We start from the raw sequence: 17,047 nt of genomic DNA on the forward strand, positions 1-17,047 counted from the left end.
TGTGATGATGAACAGTGCATATGCATGATGCAATACTGAACAGAGTGACTATGAGAAGTTCAATGCACATAAGGCCTACTGGATACTGAGTTCAGGCTAAGACCAGGGGCCTGAACTCTAAGTGTAGGGTGCCTTTGAGCAAAGTAACAGTCTTTAAATCAGTGGTTTATCTTGCTTTTAGCTTGTTTGTTGCTTTCTTTACAATTACCAGTTGATCTATAATCCATAAGTCAAGTGCTACTTTTGTGCAACTTCAAATCAAGAAATCAATTTAATTTCTGCAAAAAGTGTGAACAAGAAAATTTCCTTATATAGAGCCCAAGCAACAAAATTTAAAAAGCTGCTGGCTTTGGAATGATTCCAGTCAGGTAAACTTCTGATATTGTTTGTACCATCATTAGTTACACATTACAAGTTTCTAACTAGATTTAATACTAAGAAAGGTCAAAAAATTTTATGAAAAATATTAGTCAAAACAGATGTTTTACTGACTGCTGTTGTACAACTCCTTGCAGCCAACAGCATTTTATGCCATGCTTGCTGGGAAGCTTACTAACGTACAAGATCACAACAACAGCAGTTTCAAATTTCTGCTGCTTGCAAAACAATGCAAAACTTGACATACTCTCATTCAAAAAGATTGTATGTAAAAACTTTGAACTGAACCAAATCAACTACTACAACATCATCTTAACAAAGTGCTGCACTGTTTGAAATATTTACAAACTATGGTATACATACAAAGACAATACACACAAGGCAGCTACCAATTTTTGAATTTAAACTATGTTCTAAGCTAAAAGAATAAAATATTACTTTAAAAATCAATGTTCAACCCACAAGCAAACTCATGCTACTTACATAGTAAACTCAACTAACTCATCTCATCATGCATACCCGTATTTAGATTATGGTATGTATATTACTAACACATAACTTTAATAACATTGTAGCTGAATTTTGAATATTTAACATAGTCGGAATATTTTGTAGGACAATACCACTCAAACGTCACAATATACCTGTGTAAAGATGCCGTAACTCAAATGATCCCATTGAAGGTGTGGCTATCTGTTACATTTTTGTATTTAGTTACAAATGTGTGCCAATGTGCAGCATTCAGGTCATAAAAAATCTGCTGGTACTTATAAGTCTGTGTTGAAGTGATTGTTCAAGTGATGAAGCAGAAGCACATGGTTATGAATGCTACATCATGCAATGAAGATGGTAATACAGTGTAGCCTGCCCTATACATTGAATGTTATAAATGCCAAGGCTTGTTGTAGATCTGCTCATGCTTCCAATCTTTTTTCGTTTCTGAGAAGGGTACTGAGGAAGTGGCAAAAGCTTGCCCAGGTTGTTTTTGTTTCCAAATCATGTTTTTCCATTGACTGTCAGGAGCAATAAGTGGTACAAAGCCCCAAGGTCTTAAAACGGTAAAGATGTTGACTCTAATGATGCTGTAACGGTGGTAGGTTAGCATAACTAACAAATCAAGTCCTGAGCCCCAGCATGGTCACCAAGGGACACTCAACCCCCTCAAAATTAATTATAGCAGGTATAGTCATTAGCCAGTTTTACCACTTTTTTGCCATGCAATTCAATAACATAACACAGTTAAAAACATATGTACGGTAGGTACACAGTAGGATCAGTAAATACAAAGTATAAATTTATCAAAAATGCAAATTCACCATTGTTATTACATATACCGGTACCACAAGATTTTATTATACGCCAAGTAGGTCTATGTACAGTATAATTATCATACTTGCTTTTTTTCTGTGAATTTAAACCAAGAAACGAACAAAATAATTTTTTTTGAATACACCTAATAGCTACTACCATTAGATTTTATATGGCAAAGCTGTTTTTACTGCCTAAAACATATATAGGCCACAAACCAACTGTGTTATGTCACATATAACAGCGTTTTTTAGTTAATCGCCAGCATATGTTGTTAGCACTATTCCACATAAGAGTTCAAAATTTCATTTGTAGGCATTTGAAAATGTTTACATCTTAGGTAGGCTATGATACAAATGGTACACCAAATGGAGAGTACAAGTTAAAACAATTTTATATTACTGACAACCTATATGCTTTAAAAACTTTTAAAGCATAATAATGTGAAATAAGGTTAATTTGTTCTTGGGTATTGTGTAGTATGCATACTTGTGCCTTTACAATATTCAATCCACTTTATTAGTTTGACGTAATCACGATAGCCCTCCGTGATTAAAAGACACAGGAGACGATGCTAGAAATGATCGTATTAAAAGCATCTTACACATAAAACATAATGTCTCAACTGACACACAATAAAACATTTTCTTTGCAGATTAGAGAATGTTATAAGAAGAATAGTGGTAGGGTACTATATCGAAATATTATCACATTATTTGTCTCATACAACTTAAACACCTGCACTCCTGCAGTATAGAATTTGAAAGTATGAAAACGCAGTAACAGGAATAGCAGCACAGTAACTGTGGTGCACAAAACTGACCAAATAAATCTGTTATGACAAGAAAAAAATAGTACACGAAGGAAAACAGTACCAGCAACGTACTTATGCAACTAGTAGAGATGGAAGATTAGGGATCGATACCAACCCAAAGCAGATATACCTGATATTGCCTATATTTACCCAAACATAACATTACTTGCAAATCTATTGACTATGTTGGTAAGCAATGATAAACTAGTTAGGTGGCTTAGCTCAAGCAGGGACAATATTACTTCCAATAAAGATCATTTTATCAAATGCATATTATGTTTTCAATCCCAATTTTATTTTTCTGAAACAAAGCTAACGGTTTAATAATTGTGTCAAATTATGAGCCAAATTCAGCGATGCATTGATGAAATTTTACCACTTGGATATAAATCGATCAAGATTTGTTCATGTCAACCTACATGGTGTTTGTGTTTCTACGAGGCTAAGAGCTTCACTTGTTGCAACATAGCTCTAATAAGTTATCTATACATCAGGGGCCTTTTACTAACCAAATTAAGTTTTCCACTTAGAAACCTAGAAGATTTCAGTCGGGTAAAAGGATACCTTACAATGTCGCAAACTTAACAAACAAAAAAATGACGGAGAAATCATACCTTCTGATCGGCAAACTTACGCTGAGTCATGTGACATTTTTATGTCACAATGCCCGGAACAAATTTGGCATGACACCGACAATGTTTGTTGAGTTTTAAAACAAATTATTAATATTTATTTGAAAAGTTATTTTTACCACTCAAGCTTTCCCTAGTCTCCAAAACCATTATTTTCTCGACGAACATGGCTGTTTTGATCAAGCAAACAAACGATCAAAGACTTTAAGAACCGAAACCTGAATTCCAATCAATAAAAAATGAAATCAACGAAATAAACCAACCTGTCAAATAAAAATGGTCCAATCATGTGCAATCTCGCAGTTGAAAATTGCAATCACGCACCCAATGCAAGTTCACCATCTGTGATATAGGTTCACCAATCAAAATTCGTAATGAAGCAAAAATACAAAAAACGATAATGCTAACGAAGTAAATCCTGGGACTTAAACACACACTTGATACAGTGAAATTATAACAAAACAATCAGACTAAAAGAAAACTCTAAGAAACAGCTTTGCTTTATAGATTTTGTTACATAACGACACGATGTATGAGCCCCTTCACGTGAAATCCCAGTCCCAGATTTTTATGGCAAAACCATGTTCTTAACGTATACCTGGAGTATAAGCCCTCACGTTTTTCTCCTGCTACAAACTCATTTGAACTTCATTCAACTTGTTTGCTGTAGTATTGTACAACACCCTGTAATGTAATTACAATGATGAAGACGAACCAGGTAACTGCGTGTCAAAATACGACTTACGCATCCGGTCTTATTTCGTCTGTGGTAATAAACATGCCCGTGTTGTCATCTTTTATCAAGAATTCAATGTTGCTCTACCAGCAGTGGCTCCACTCGCTGTAGTTGGAAGCAAAGCATAACGCTGGCTCTGTCTAAATGTGCCGCACGTTGAAATCTTGTCTACATTAGGCATAGTTACATATTCAAACTTTGGTGTTCAAAATGAAGCATCCAGGGTAATCAGGTGTTTAATATGAAGCAAAACAAAGGGCTGTGTTAAGTAAAGCTATTGTCCATGACTGTAACTGCATGAACTGCTTCGTGACGATGCAGTTATAGCGCCTGGCTCATTATAATGAAGCCTGTGTTCAACACTCATTGTACTTTGCGTTGTGCTCTTGAGCAATGTATGAACGACGCTTACACATTATATAGACTGATTTGTTTTGTCTTCAAGCAAAGTTCAAAAAAATCAACTAGAAGTGAATACAAACTGAATAATTACATACACAAACATCGGAGATAACACACAAACTCTTACGCAGTTTACATCGCATGATTTGCTGACCACGTATCTAAATATCATGTTGAACCAGTCCAGTGCATAAATTTCAAACTGCTGAAAAATAAAAACTAAGCAGCATAGGCCTATGTTTAATATTTTATCTTTATCTTGTAAAGGAATTCATATGCTACTTACCTGTGTTAAATCTTTACAATTCAATGCCTAGAACACTTGTAATTAAAAAAGAATTTAAGTGGGTCGACAATTTCTATTGTTAAGTATAGACAATCGGAAAAATCTTGCCACCTAAAAAGCAGGGCTCCTTAACTCGGAAAGGGTCTAACTATAGGGGAAATAATTTTTATAGCTTTTGTTTCAACTTGTTATTTACCTAAACACATTACAAATACAGCCAGAGTGCGAAGAATCACAAGAAAATTTAAAACTTGTAAAAATTACTGTCATATGCTTAGCATAACCTGTAGGCTTATGTATTAGAGAGTGACCATTTCACCGAAGATAGGGTACGCAGCCTGTTGTTGAAAGTAGGCGGTTAAGTTAGGAGAACTGGCATGCAAAAAGTCAATTTAAGCTATTTAGGGTTTAATTGAAGTTAAATTTAGGGGTCTAGTATGCAAGTAGTTTAAGTTGGGTTGACAACTAACTAAAAAAAATAGCTTTGAACGAAAATTTTTTTTCACTGAAATAGTGACAGCCTATGTACAGATGTATATATTACGTCCATCTTTAAATTAATTGGTATACATGTGTAATTTTTGTACCCATTTCTAATTCATTTACTGTAATAAGCTAGTTCATCTAAAAACATCACAATCACACACAAAAATCGATACGATACACAGAGTAGTCTAGTCTACACTATAAACACACGTTCTAGACGTGCTACGTGGGAAGCAGCGACGTATGGCCCGGCCTGTTTCTGGATATGCCAGAATGGCTGTATCTATAGGCATAGGCTATTCTCAAAACCCTTTCCATGACAATCCTAAATTCAAAAAATAAGCTAGTCTTGCAGTCCTTAGTCGTGTCTGTCATATGAGAAAGTTTGAAAAGTAAGACGTAGGCATATATCTGTAAGCTACATTTCGTTGAACAACACAAGGCAGATTCAATTCGTACCGTCCCAGCATCCCTTTCCCACCAGCCCACCTTCCTTTATTCCCCGGACGCTTTGTCGTGGGCTGGGCGTTGTGCACTGTCGCGTGAAGTTGTGACGTCACCATCACAAAAATCTATCGCGCTAACAAATATTTTAAGTACAACTTTCTCCGGTTTGATGTTCAATCTATAACACCAAATGATATTTAAAACAACATATACAGTACGACAATAAATACTGTAAAACTGACAATTGCATGAAATCTAATGTATCTTAAAGGCTAAATGAGTCTGCCCAGTTCACTCATTTACTGACGACACAAGTGTGTGTGGGTGTTTTGGTTATTTGTGTTTGTCTGTTTTTTGTATGTATGTGTTTTCCCCTTGTGACTCAGGCTACTATAACTTCACACAATTATCATTTTCTGAAATGTAGATGATGCCAAAATTGAAAATTTGCACTTTAGCATCAAGAATCTGGATGTAAGAAATGCAAAATTTCAAGCACAATACAATACATGGACTAATTGTAAAAAACGGTCTGAAAATAGAAACTTTATTCGATCCTTCAACACTCAGCTTTAGGAATGGTATCCAGATATTAAGATAAATTTTAAGTGAAATATATTGTTATTAGGATAATGAACTTTGGAATCAGAATAATTCCAGAACTGAAATTATGCCAAATAGGCTAACTAGGGTTACCATACATCCGAAATTTCGGTGTTGAAATCTGTGTCCCGAAATACGAAATGTGACATGTCTATGCTTTTTTTCTCTCTGTGACAGTGATGCTGTCTTGCAGAAAAAATGAGCGTTTGGATTAGTAAGATGTAAGAACATAGGCTACTGTAAATTGCCGTATAGGCGGTATAGCGCTTGTTTGGTGTCGCGAAAGGTGGTCATTGGAACCATCAGGAATTTGGCCTTTTCAGACATGGTAACCGTAGTCTGTTTGGTTCTGTCGGCTAACCTACCTTCCACAGATTAACTAGCATCTGCATCTAAAGTTCATTGCATCCTGTATGCACAAATACCCGTAGCCAGGCAGGAACGGGAGTTCGTATTTATTCTATTTCGTTTATGGCATTTTCTTGTGTTCCACTACGCTGTAAGTTTATACGTTAAAAAATCGTTGTATACGGCGTTTCAAAATTGTACAACATTAATTGGCAGCGATATTCGTATAAATATGAGAATACGTTTCATTTAAAGCGGTTTTTATGGCGTGAAAACCGTTTTAAAATTGCGATTGTAACAATAGGCCATGCCGTCGCATAACAACTTAGCCCAAGACTCCAGTTTAATCTTGCTTATTCCCTACCAAGTTGGCGTTTGCTATATTTTTACACAGAAAAGTTGGACGAAAAGGTGTATTACCAAGGAGAAAAGTTGAAGGGACTTTGAAATTTATTGCCTTTTCGTTTTTTCGCCTCGGATTTGGTCAATGAAATGGTGAATGCACTGGTGGTTATCCTTACAAACCTCTGTCACTTTATGTTGCGGAATACAGAGACGTAACAATCCAGTTACTATGCATTCTAGGAAACTACAACAAAGTTCACGTTTGAATTACGAGATTTACAGATACACGCTATTAAAATTTCACAATATTTTAAGGTTTGTGTAGTTAGGCTGTAACTTAGTACCATCTGAAAAAGAACTGAAAAGTTTAAAAGACATGAATTTACGTGCAACATATAAAGAAATATATATTAGTTCACAAAATAAAATCAGTCAAATTACATAAACGGCAGTACGAAATTTCCGAGTTAAGCAGTATATATAGGTACTGATTCCACTTAAAACACAAGTTCATATATAAGTGAACTGATGCTGATGGGTAAAACATAAAGTTAAGTTATTTACAAAGTCGTCGACTTTCAACCTTTACCCCATGAACCCGTTGTAGGCGTTTCGTCAAAAACCAAAGCAATATATGCGCTCAGCGCTTAAACATTCTAACTATTCACTGCAAACATATATCTACGTGTTAAGCTGTTATTGCGTTGAACTCTATTCGATCTAAAACTCATCATAAATGCACATAGGCTATCATCGTTGGCATCATAAGCTTATTCGGAAATACAATAGACAAATTTTTGTAGAACAGAATACACTTTTAAGAAGGAAAAATACTGAAGCCTTGATAATAACCTGCAAACAAAAGGCACACATACGCAAAAGGACGAAACAATTACAGTAATGAACGTTAAATTATAACAAAGTGATTCTAAAGCTACAGAAAGTAAAAATTCGGCGTGATTACTCAAGTGTTATGATTTCAAATACTCATGAAGATTGTATTAAAGTTTTAAACCTATACTATTGTGGCAACTGTACTACGATGGCAGATATGCTATATCATGCAAATGTCAACCCGTTATTTCCTGAATATCGACATTCTTTTCAGTGAAGACTCTGATCAGAAAAGTTCCGGAATCACCAGAGTTGAAGCACGATGGAACGATGACGTAATAACCTGGATCAAGTTCGGCGGTTATGGTAACTTCGCGCCGGTTGACGTAGGTACTGGTTGTAGCAACTTCCCGGTTGCGGCTGAAAAACCGGGCATCGAGTCGGGTGCGGGGTGGTTGGGAAACCTGAACAAAATTGTAAAACAATGTAACTACACAACAATAATTATAATTTTGGCAATACTGTGCCATAAAATAAGCAGCATAACACACGTTATAGAGTAATATTTCATACAAATACATAAAAAATAAAGAGCAACAAATAATGGCATAAGTTATATATAAATACCATCAGAGCCTATCATTAATTAATATCATTAAATATCATAAAGCCTTAGGCCTATTACTAACCTTGAAGATGTTTAGTGATATGTAAAGATTATCCAAACCATCTTCTTTACCAGATCTTCTGTATTCTTGCATCAGTCCAGCCAAGACTGAACATTTTCCCTTTTCTGCTGGCGAGTCTTCATCCGGGTCGTAATCGTCTTGGTTTCATTAAGATTAAAAACATGTCTATTATTAAAACATTCCACGCATATGTTTTTATCCAATGCGTCCAACAAAACATCAAAAAATTGGTATAATTCTCATATACTGATGCGTACATTAAAGTTAAATTACACATGAAGACAAGAACGACAAATGATGAAATAAACAAATGATAGAAAATCAACGCAAACACAGGCTATTTACAGGTACAAATTAATCTCACCTGCTTCTTGAAGATAGAGGAGATATTGCGGATTCGTTGCGTAAGAATAAATGTCATTTCTACTGCCTCCCGCGCTGACACCAGATTTCCATTCTCCGTTTATTGTTGATAAAAGCCACCTGCAATAATCAAACCCGGAAAGAAGAGAAGAATGAATGTAGTAATCTTCCAAGGTAGAATAATTCCCAGATATTTCCTGTCAAAATTTATAACCATAAAAAATAGCAAAGTTTGTTACTTGTCACCAGAAGGCGCTCCATCGGCGTCAAAATCCGGACCAACAGTGCAAATAGTGACGTCATTGAAATAAGTTGTGAAATCGTCATAGGACATCCACCATTCACCATTATCCTTGTCTGCATAACCCAGCTGCTGTTTGACGCTTTCATCCATTGTATCCCACTTACTTGAGCTGAAGGAGAGAAAGTCATCTTTTTAACAGTGAATGAGGGCTCGTGTCATGACTTCATTAACAAATTACAGTCTTTCTTCATTGATGGTAGGTTGTGGTATATAGTAGGACAAGTTTCTTACCTGTCACTCCAATCCCCTCGCCATTCTGTTGATCCACCCCACGGGTTCCTGAACTTGACCAAGTCAACATATCCGCCCTCATATGCCGCCTGCAAACAAAATACTGTTGGTTGTAGCTCGCACATAGGCTATTTCTGTTCTGATTCAGAAAAAGCGAGATACAGATTTATCCGCACCTGTAAAACTCACCGGAGTAATAAACCATCATAATAAAAAGCAAGGATTTTAACGTTGATGCTTACCCTAGCGACTTTAAGCATCGCGTAAGCATGAGCACTAACAAGACCCGTAAAGCGATCTTCAATGTTACCGGAGCCACCAATTCCTGCGCTCACAAAGCTTTCGTTGCGAAAAGCCCTGAAAAGATCTATGCTTAAACCCAGCTGCATTTAAAGTTTTGTGATGCGATGCAAGAATAGGATTGTCTTTAACTAACTTGTAAAGGATGGTGAATAGTGAGTCCGGGGTTTTCCTTCCTAAATCATAATTGATCGCGATTCCTCCAGTTAAATCTTCCATTCCATCTTGCGTAAACCCGCCTTCAATCGCTTGGTAGGAACCATGAAGCCTAAAAGATTGTAGTGTAATTGAACTAGAAGGTCGATTTATTCTGACAGTAAAGCAACTGGAGAAGATAATCTTTGATGCCCGCTTACTTTGCGTAAGCTTTTTCCAGAAGTGGTAACCAGAACTCGTTTTTGTCAGCCGATCTTCCAAAACACAAGAAGCCATTCATTGTAGGAAGCTGATCATCGACTATCACGTCCACCCATTTTCCGTAACGCCAGAATCTAAAGTGAAACATGCCAACGTAGTCCGGGCCTGTCATTTTCTGGTCTTGCGGTATGATCTGTCATAAGCAGAATCATTACGATACTACTATATAAAATGGAGCTGAATGCTACTAACAGTTGGATTTTTCTTATCGGTATTAGTTTTACAGCACTATATCTCGCGTTAAACAAATGACATTATGAAAAGTTCGTGGTAAATTTGTTTCTTTCTATACTGTGTCTGGTGTTTAAACAAAACATTTTTACAAAGCGACGCTCACTATGAATATGAAGTGATAAAGAAAGCGCTTCGAGTCAACACAAACACGAAGAAAGGTAGTCAAAAAAGCGTACAATCAATCAAACATTGAAATCTCATCCGCTATGAAGAGTGGTTAAAAGGAAACAGTCACAGCCAATAATGAATGTAAGAACGTAATAAAATATACACTGTAATGTATAGAACTTTGGCAAACACAAGTCCGTGTGACGAAAAAATACAACGATGAAACAGACTACAACTATAAAAGAAAACGGACAAATTGCCGTATTACAAAATTATACCCTTTTTATGTGTGTGGCTGATCTTGATATGGCGGCACAGGAAGCCAACCACCAACAGTCTCCGAGTTGACCTTGTACTATGTCTTCGCTGCCGACCCCATCTGTCAATAACCTAGGATCACGCGATATGTCCTGCAAAAATACAAAGCATATCAACACGATGGTAACATAACGTGGTTCCAGGACACGATTACAACCATAAACGAGCCATTGAAAGTTGCTAATATCAAAACTTGAACGTACCAAATAATCCTAATGAAAGCGCTTATTTATCAAACCCTGTAAGTATATAGCTTCACTCTGAGCGGAAGTGGTGTATCTATACAAATAAAGCATTATGTTGTACAAACATCTTACAGTCGGTCGCTTCCACTTAATAGTATCCCAACGCGAAGGCGGTCTAGACGAGTAATATAGGGATATGCTTTCAGAAGGAAATTCCTGGTCTCGATAAACGTAGGTCTTTCCCGTTGCATTACTCTTGTCCACAATAGCATCCTTTATTTCCGTATATTCCTGCAAAAAAAGCAATTATGTTCATGAAGACATATCCCCCGCATAACCATTGGTGTTCCAGCATCAAATCCGCTTCGTTTTGCACGCACTTTTGTAAGCAGCAAGCAAAATAAACGGCACATAAACTGAATTTAGCGCAAGTTCTAAGCGAATTTACGGCCCTGCAGCAGGCATCTGTACTTGACGTGCTGTATTATATAGCGATATGCTTTACACGACACACAAGGGTAGGGACACAGTAAAAGCATTTCTGCGTTTAAATAAGTTGTTATATTTACCTGACAAAACCATAGACAGATAAGAAACTGATTTAGTTTGATATGACAGGAAGTAAGCCAAAGGCAAAATGCTGTCTTACACCCATGAGTTCTTCCTAGTCGTATCTAGTCACGTATACGATAGTATTCTCAGACGAGTTTAACTTCATACAAGTTCGAAACACGTGACGATCACATTCTGTAGAACGAATCGATTGAGTTGGCGGCAACGACATTTTCTTGTTACGTATTGCTAAAATACGAACAGCGCAAGTGCTTCAATGGCAATTTAAAGCCAGAGGCGACCTTATTGAACAATGATACCCGTTGCCAACGAACGCAATCAGAGCGCAATTATGACGTCATCTGACTACAAACACTTCAAACGTTTAGAACTTTAGGTACTCTTTTACAAAGAGGATAAGCGTACAAGGTCTAAAGCTAAGAACATTAACTTTTACACTATCAAATACAAAGGGCCTGTGCGAAAACGTTTATTTGTTGCTTCTATTTTTGTATATCAAGCAAAATACGTTGCTTTGAAATTAAAACAATAATTAAAAATTATGAAAACAAATTTTGACGCAATACTACGTATTTGAGAGAACATTGCTTAAAGTAGTTCAAAAAGCGGACCCGGTTTTAAAAGCAGATTTCAACTAATGCACGTTTTGTAAAAACAGCATTCTTACAGTTGTAACATTTTCAACGTTGTATAAAGTTGAGCCTTCAACATTCTCCCTTATATCAGGATCAGCTTTTGGTTCAGGGGGCGGTGGTACATCTATCGTATCTTCATTGAAGTCTATATCCTTGTCTTCTTCCTTCGGTACTGGGGGCAAAGGTCTGCTGTCGCCTATACCCATACTCTAATTTTGCACAACTTCAGCCCTTGCATCTACTAAAACACTGCTAACAATTTTGCCTGGAAAATAAAATAACATTACTGAAATTCATACAGAGCTTCAAAAAGCGTTAACGGTAGATATTTGTTTACATTAAATAAGAAGTTTTAAAATCCCTGTAAAACAATACTAGATGGCGGTTCTACAATGACCGTAACGTAACGCCCACGGCAGTCTTGTCCTATCAAAGACGGCAACTAACGTAATCCATACAACTGAATTGCCAGTAGGCTAGCTGCACAGCAGTTTTATCGATGACGATGAGTAAGTGTAAAACGCAGTGTGTCGCTTCGTTACTCACTAAACAGTCATATAATGCCTTCTCCACAAAGCTTTTATAAAGCTTATGCTGTTTTTCTGTCGGCTGTTTGCCCATGCCATATCTATACAAAAATAAATAAAAGTCCTTTCCACTTTGCTACGAATCAATCTACAGCAGATATGCGCAGATAAAACCTTTTGTTCACGCTGCAACCCATAATACTAAATGTCATCCAACCTGCAATCGCAGCAATAGCATTTGAAGAACGTCGGTGTTGCTAATTTACGTCTCTTCAAACAAGCAATCACCTGCAAAACTAACATATCACTCCTAGATGAGTCGTAATCTATAGCTTATTGTCTCCATTTTCGAGTAACGATGCTGTATATCCGCCACTGCCTCGCCTGCCAGCTTGCCGATATGTTGTCACCCAAGCCAGTTTTCCAATGAGTTAACAAACGTTCCTTAATAATACCCTACAAAACGTGGCCGCTTTATATATAGTGTGGCAGCAAAACCTCAACGGCGCGAGGGGAAAGACCGTTTTCTTGATTGAAAACATTCAATAGATAGACCACTTAATCTATGTTGTAGCTTGTAGGCTGCAGTATACTCCAACTAAAAGTAATGGGCTTGTCCATTGCTTTGTCATTCATTCACATCCACAACTTATTGAACATACAGCGTTTGGCAACAGTCTTATACTCTACAGTACTCTATATAGTAAGAGTCTAGAAAACATTAACCAATGAAAAAAGGTAACTGCGTTTTGCACTCTCTAGCCTCTTGGGCTTTCAAGTAGGTAAGCAGAGCAAATGACAACTGTTGACTTGTGTAGTCGTTCCCAACACTGAACCACAAACGCGATTTCCCTGTTGTATTTTAGGTAATGTTAAAATTGTTTTTTACAGAATCACTGAATTAGTGCATTCTTTCCATGTCTATTTATTACAGATGTATGGATGTGCTAACTTGAAAAAGATTTGATTGAAAATTATCAAATTTTGGCATTCGAGAGAATCCGAATCTGTATCCGAATGTAAAAAGTTCAGATTAGCTATTTATGGTTTAATGGAAGTTATATGCAGACTAGTAGGAAGATTTAAGTTAGGTTTAGGTTAACACACCATAACATTTAAGTTAGGTTAACAAGAAACATAAATAAAAAATTGCTTCGAACGCACGTTTTTGTCTGTGAAATAGTAGCACGTATAATTAAACTAGGCCTACCTGACGAGAAAAATAAGTCTTTGTCAAAATTGTCACCTTATCAATGAATAAAGGAAATAAACGTTTTTGCGTACAAAAAACTTGCAAATATCCGAAGACTTTATAATCTATAGTTAACAACAGCAAACCTCAATGTTTTGTACTTGAGTAACAAAGCAAACGATTCGGCTCCAATCCACCTGCAAGATTTAAAATTGTGGCAATAACGAAAACGGTAGATATTTCCACATAATATGTGGATTCATATTAGTTTCGACTCATTCCTATATATAGGTACAGCATACAGTTGTCGACTTACTGTATGTACTGCAGTACTGTAAATTCATTGCACACTGACTCCCCACAGAACGCGTTTGTTCTAGTTCGCATCCTAGATGAATATGGACGAAAATTGTTAAGAATTTTGGATGCCAGTTCATCAGTATAGTTTATTTTACTAGCATCAAGCATGAAAACAGCCCACATAGCCATGTATATATATACAGTAGATGTACAATGCTCTAATTAGAGTTATTACGTATACAGTGGGACCTCGTTAATCCGGACCCCGAACAACCGGAATCCCCGTTATCCGACACAAAACTGCCGGGAACGGATTTCTTCCTATGCATTTTACCCCTTTAATCCGGAAACCCCGCTGTCCGACTCCGACACGAAAGTTTTGGAACAAATGTGCTAAATCAATAGCAATAAAATTCGATAAACCGGATTATTAACAGTTAAGCGAAAATGATTCACGATTGTTCTAATACACTATGTAGTTAGTTGACGAAACAATAGCCGAATATCTACGCATAATAACGTTGCGGTCTTTATTGATTCAAAAGTACAGTACTGTACAGCATTGCGCTTTGTAAAAAATTTTAGCCGCACAGCTTTTTAGTCATAGCCTACTATGAAATACTGTACAGTATTTTAGAAACGAAAAAATAAATTGTTCATCAACAGTAACAAACAACGCTTCCTCGGTCGCAAAAAATATACGTACATTACATCGGTTGAGTGCGGCAATCTATTGAAGACATACTACTGCAACTCAATCGTGCTATCAGCTTTTGATATCGCATTGCGCAAAGATTGGAAACAGGTCAAAGAAAGTTCAAGACTGCTGGTCCCGCCGGAATGCTTCGCCATGCAAGAGCGGTTGTAAAACCGATTTGCGACCGCATGTTCGTCACTTCTGGCTTAGAGCATTCGTGTTAAATACGGTGGTTCTGGGGTTCGACACTGGGTCGGATCATACAAAAAATATAATTTTATTTTAGTTGCTGTCCAGCCAGAAAGTCGGTACTTAGAATTGGAGTAAGGTGCATACTGCGTTTTGCACACGGTACTGCATTTGCAAGATTGATTGATTTTTTACTTTCCGATAATCCGGATACCCCGCTAAACCGACATTTTTTGACGAAACGAAGTGGTCCGGATTAACGAGGTCTCACTGTACTCGAAATTGCTGTCGATAACCTAATACAAAACGGCATACAGCACTATAATCGTATATACTGTAAAAAAGTGTTATTTGCAAGTGGAAACGTCGTAGTTAAATATACACCCAAGTATAAGAGTTTAAAAAAAATAAAGATTTGTCAACAATTTTCGAATACGTTTGAAGGTTTGGGTTTGTTTAGGTAGATATTAGTATTGAACGCAATAGAAAAATCACCTAAAACTTTTAATTAGGTTTGTCATTTCGTTTGTCAGTATTGTTATTATTGTTTTTAAACTTATATGTTTAACAGAATAGTTCAATAATCGTGTTAACTAGTGCAAAGCATGCATCTACCATATAAGTTAGCACTAGCCAATAGCTATTGTGATTAGAGTTGCACACATCTTTTACTGGGAGATTACTGATGCTGTTCTGTTGTTGCTCTAGCCTCTACCACAATTTGGTTTGCTTCTAATTCAAATATAGTTAGCTATTATGGTTAAACACTTCCTCATTGCGCTGCATTCCAGTATATAAAAGGTGTCAGTAAGAAGAAAAGAAAGAAAACAAACAATCTTTGAAAGCAAACAATTTAATTTTTTACATTTTTGTCTTCAAGCGTCAGCTGAAAACACCGAATTAAAGAATCGACTTCGCAAATACCAAGGGCACAATTTTGAACAAGGCAAAAAATGTTTGGCACTGGATGTCGGCACGCTAAACCTAAACGGGAATCCTAATTATAGCAACGAGCAGAAGTGGGCAGTCGGTATACTTTGAAAGGGGAGCACGACATATGGCCGCGGGAAAGTGGCCGCGAACAAACTCACCGGGGTCAACTGAACGTGACGTAAATTGACCGCAGACAAACTGACTGTGACATAAACTGGCCGGCGATCAAATTAACCGTCGATAAATTGGCCGGCGATCAAATTAACCGGCGACAAATTGGCCGTCAAAAGGTCAAAATTTTAAACTCGGTAGTATATGATATGTAAAGTAAATATTTGTTTGTAACTATTTCCTTTGTTTTTAACAAAATTGTTTTTTATTTCAATACACATTGAAACGTTTATTGAAATAAACAGAAGTGACTAGATAGTGAATTAGAATTTTGACCTTTTGACGGCCAATTTGTCGTCGGTTAATTTGATCGCCGGCCAATTTATCGACGGTTAATTTGATCGCCGGCCAGTTTATGTCACAGTCAGTTTGTCTGCGGTCAATTTACGTCACGTTCAGTTGACCCCGGTGAGTTTGTTCGCGGCCACTTTCCAGCGGCCATATGTCGTGGAACCCTTTGAAAGTACCGCCGGTAACGGTACCAGTACTTGGCAAAAAGTGCACCGACGGTTCCGGTATTCGGTACTATTTTAAAAAAGTAGTTCAGTACTCGGTAACGGTATATTTTTGTGTAAAAGATGCTGCTGCAAATGCAATGTTTTCCGCTATTATGTCCTCGGTAAAGGTTACTCCAGGTCGAAACATATGTGACGTTGATCGCTTGCAATTTTACTTGACATTTCTAGATTAAAAACGATCGACAGGTGCTAAAATTAGTATTAAGGATAAATTACCACGTATTTTTAAAAACATACTTGTTAAAAGTTTGAAATCATCTCATAAAAAGTACCGAGTACCGGGACCGACTAAAATTTATTAAAAAAAGTAATTCGGTATACAGAGATTCGGTACTTTTTTTCAAAAGTACTGATGGTACCGGTATCGGTAGTTCGGTACTGAAAAAGTACCCCGGTACAGTAATTCGGTAATATTGTACCGCGGTACACCCCACCTATGGGAACGAGTAAATATACTGTATTAGTTAACTAGTATGCTGTCCCGGGATGTGGGGTCCATTTGTTTGGTTGAATACGGTACTTATTTTAGACGCTTCAAAACGTT

At 36.9% G+C, this 17,047-nt stretch overlaps 1 protein-coding gene across 1 annotated transcript; it reads right to left on the minus strand.

Moving 5' to 3' along the window:
* Positions 1–7,004: 7,004 nt before the first annotated feature.
* LOC143450166 (calpain-A-like) lies at positions 7,005–12,237 on the minus strand. Its single transcript, XM_076950602.1, has 11 exons — positions 12,009–12,237; positions 10,901–11,059; positions 10,544–10,675; positions 9,863–10,056; positions 9,643–9,774; positions 9,449–9,563; positions 9,207–9,295; positions 8,911–9,084; positions 8,673–8,791; positions 8,309–8,445; positions 7,005–8,083 (listed from the first exon to the last, which is right to left on the minus strand). The coding sequence occupies exons 1-11, from the start codon at positions 12,180–12,182 to the stop codon at positions 7,856–7,858; spliced, it is 1,653 nt and encodes a 550-aa protein (XP_076806717.1). The 5' UTR covers positions 12,183–12,237; the 3' UTR covers positions 7,005–7,855.
* Positions 12,238–17,047: the final 4,810 nt, after the last annotated feature.

Source organism: Clavelina lepadiformis, chromosome 3, assembly GCF_947623445.1.
Source record: "Clavelina lepadiformis chromosome 3, kaClaLepa1.1, whole genome shotgun sequence".
Classification (NCBI taxonomy): Eukaryota; Metazoa; Chordata; class Ascidiacea; order Aplousobranchia; family Clavelinidae; genus Clavelina; species Clavelina lepadiformis.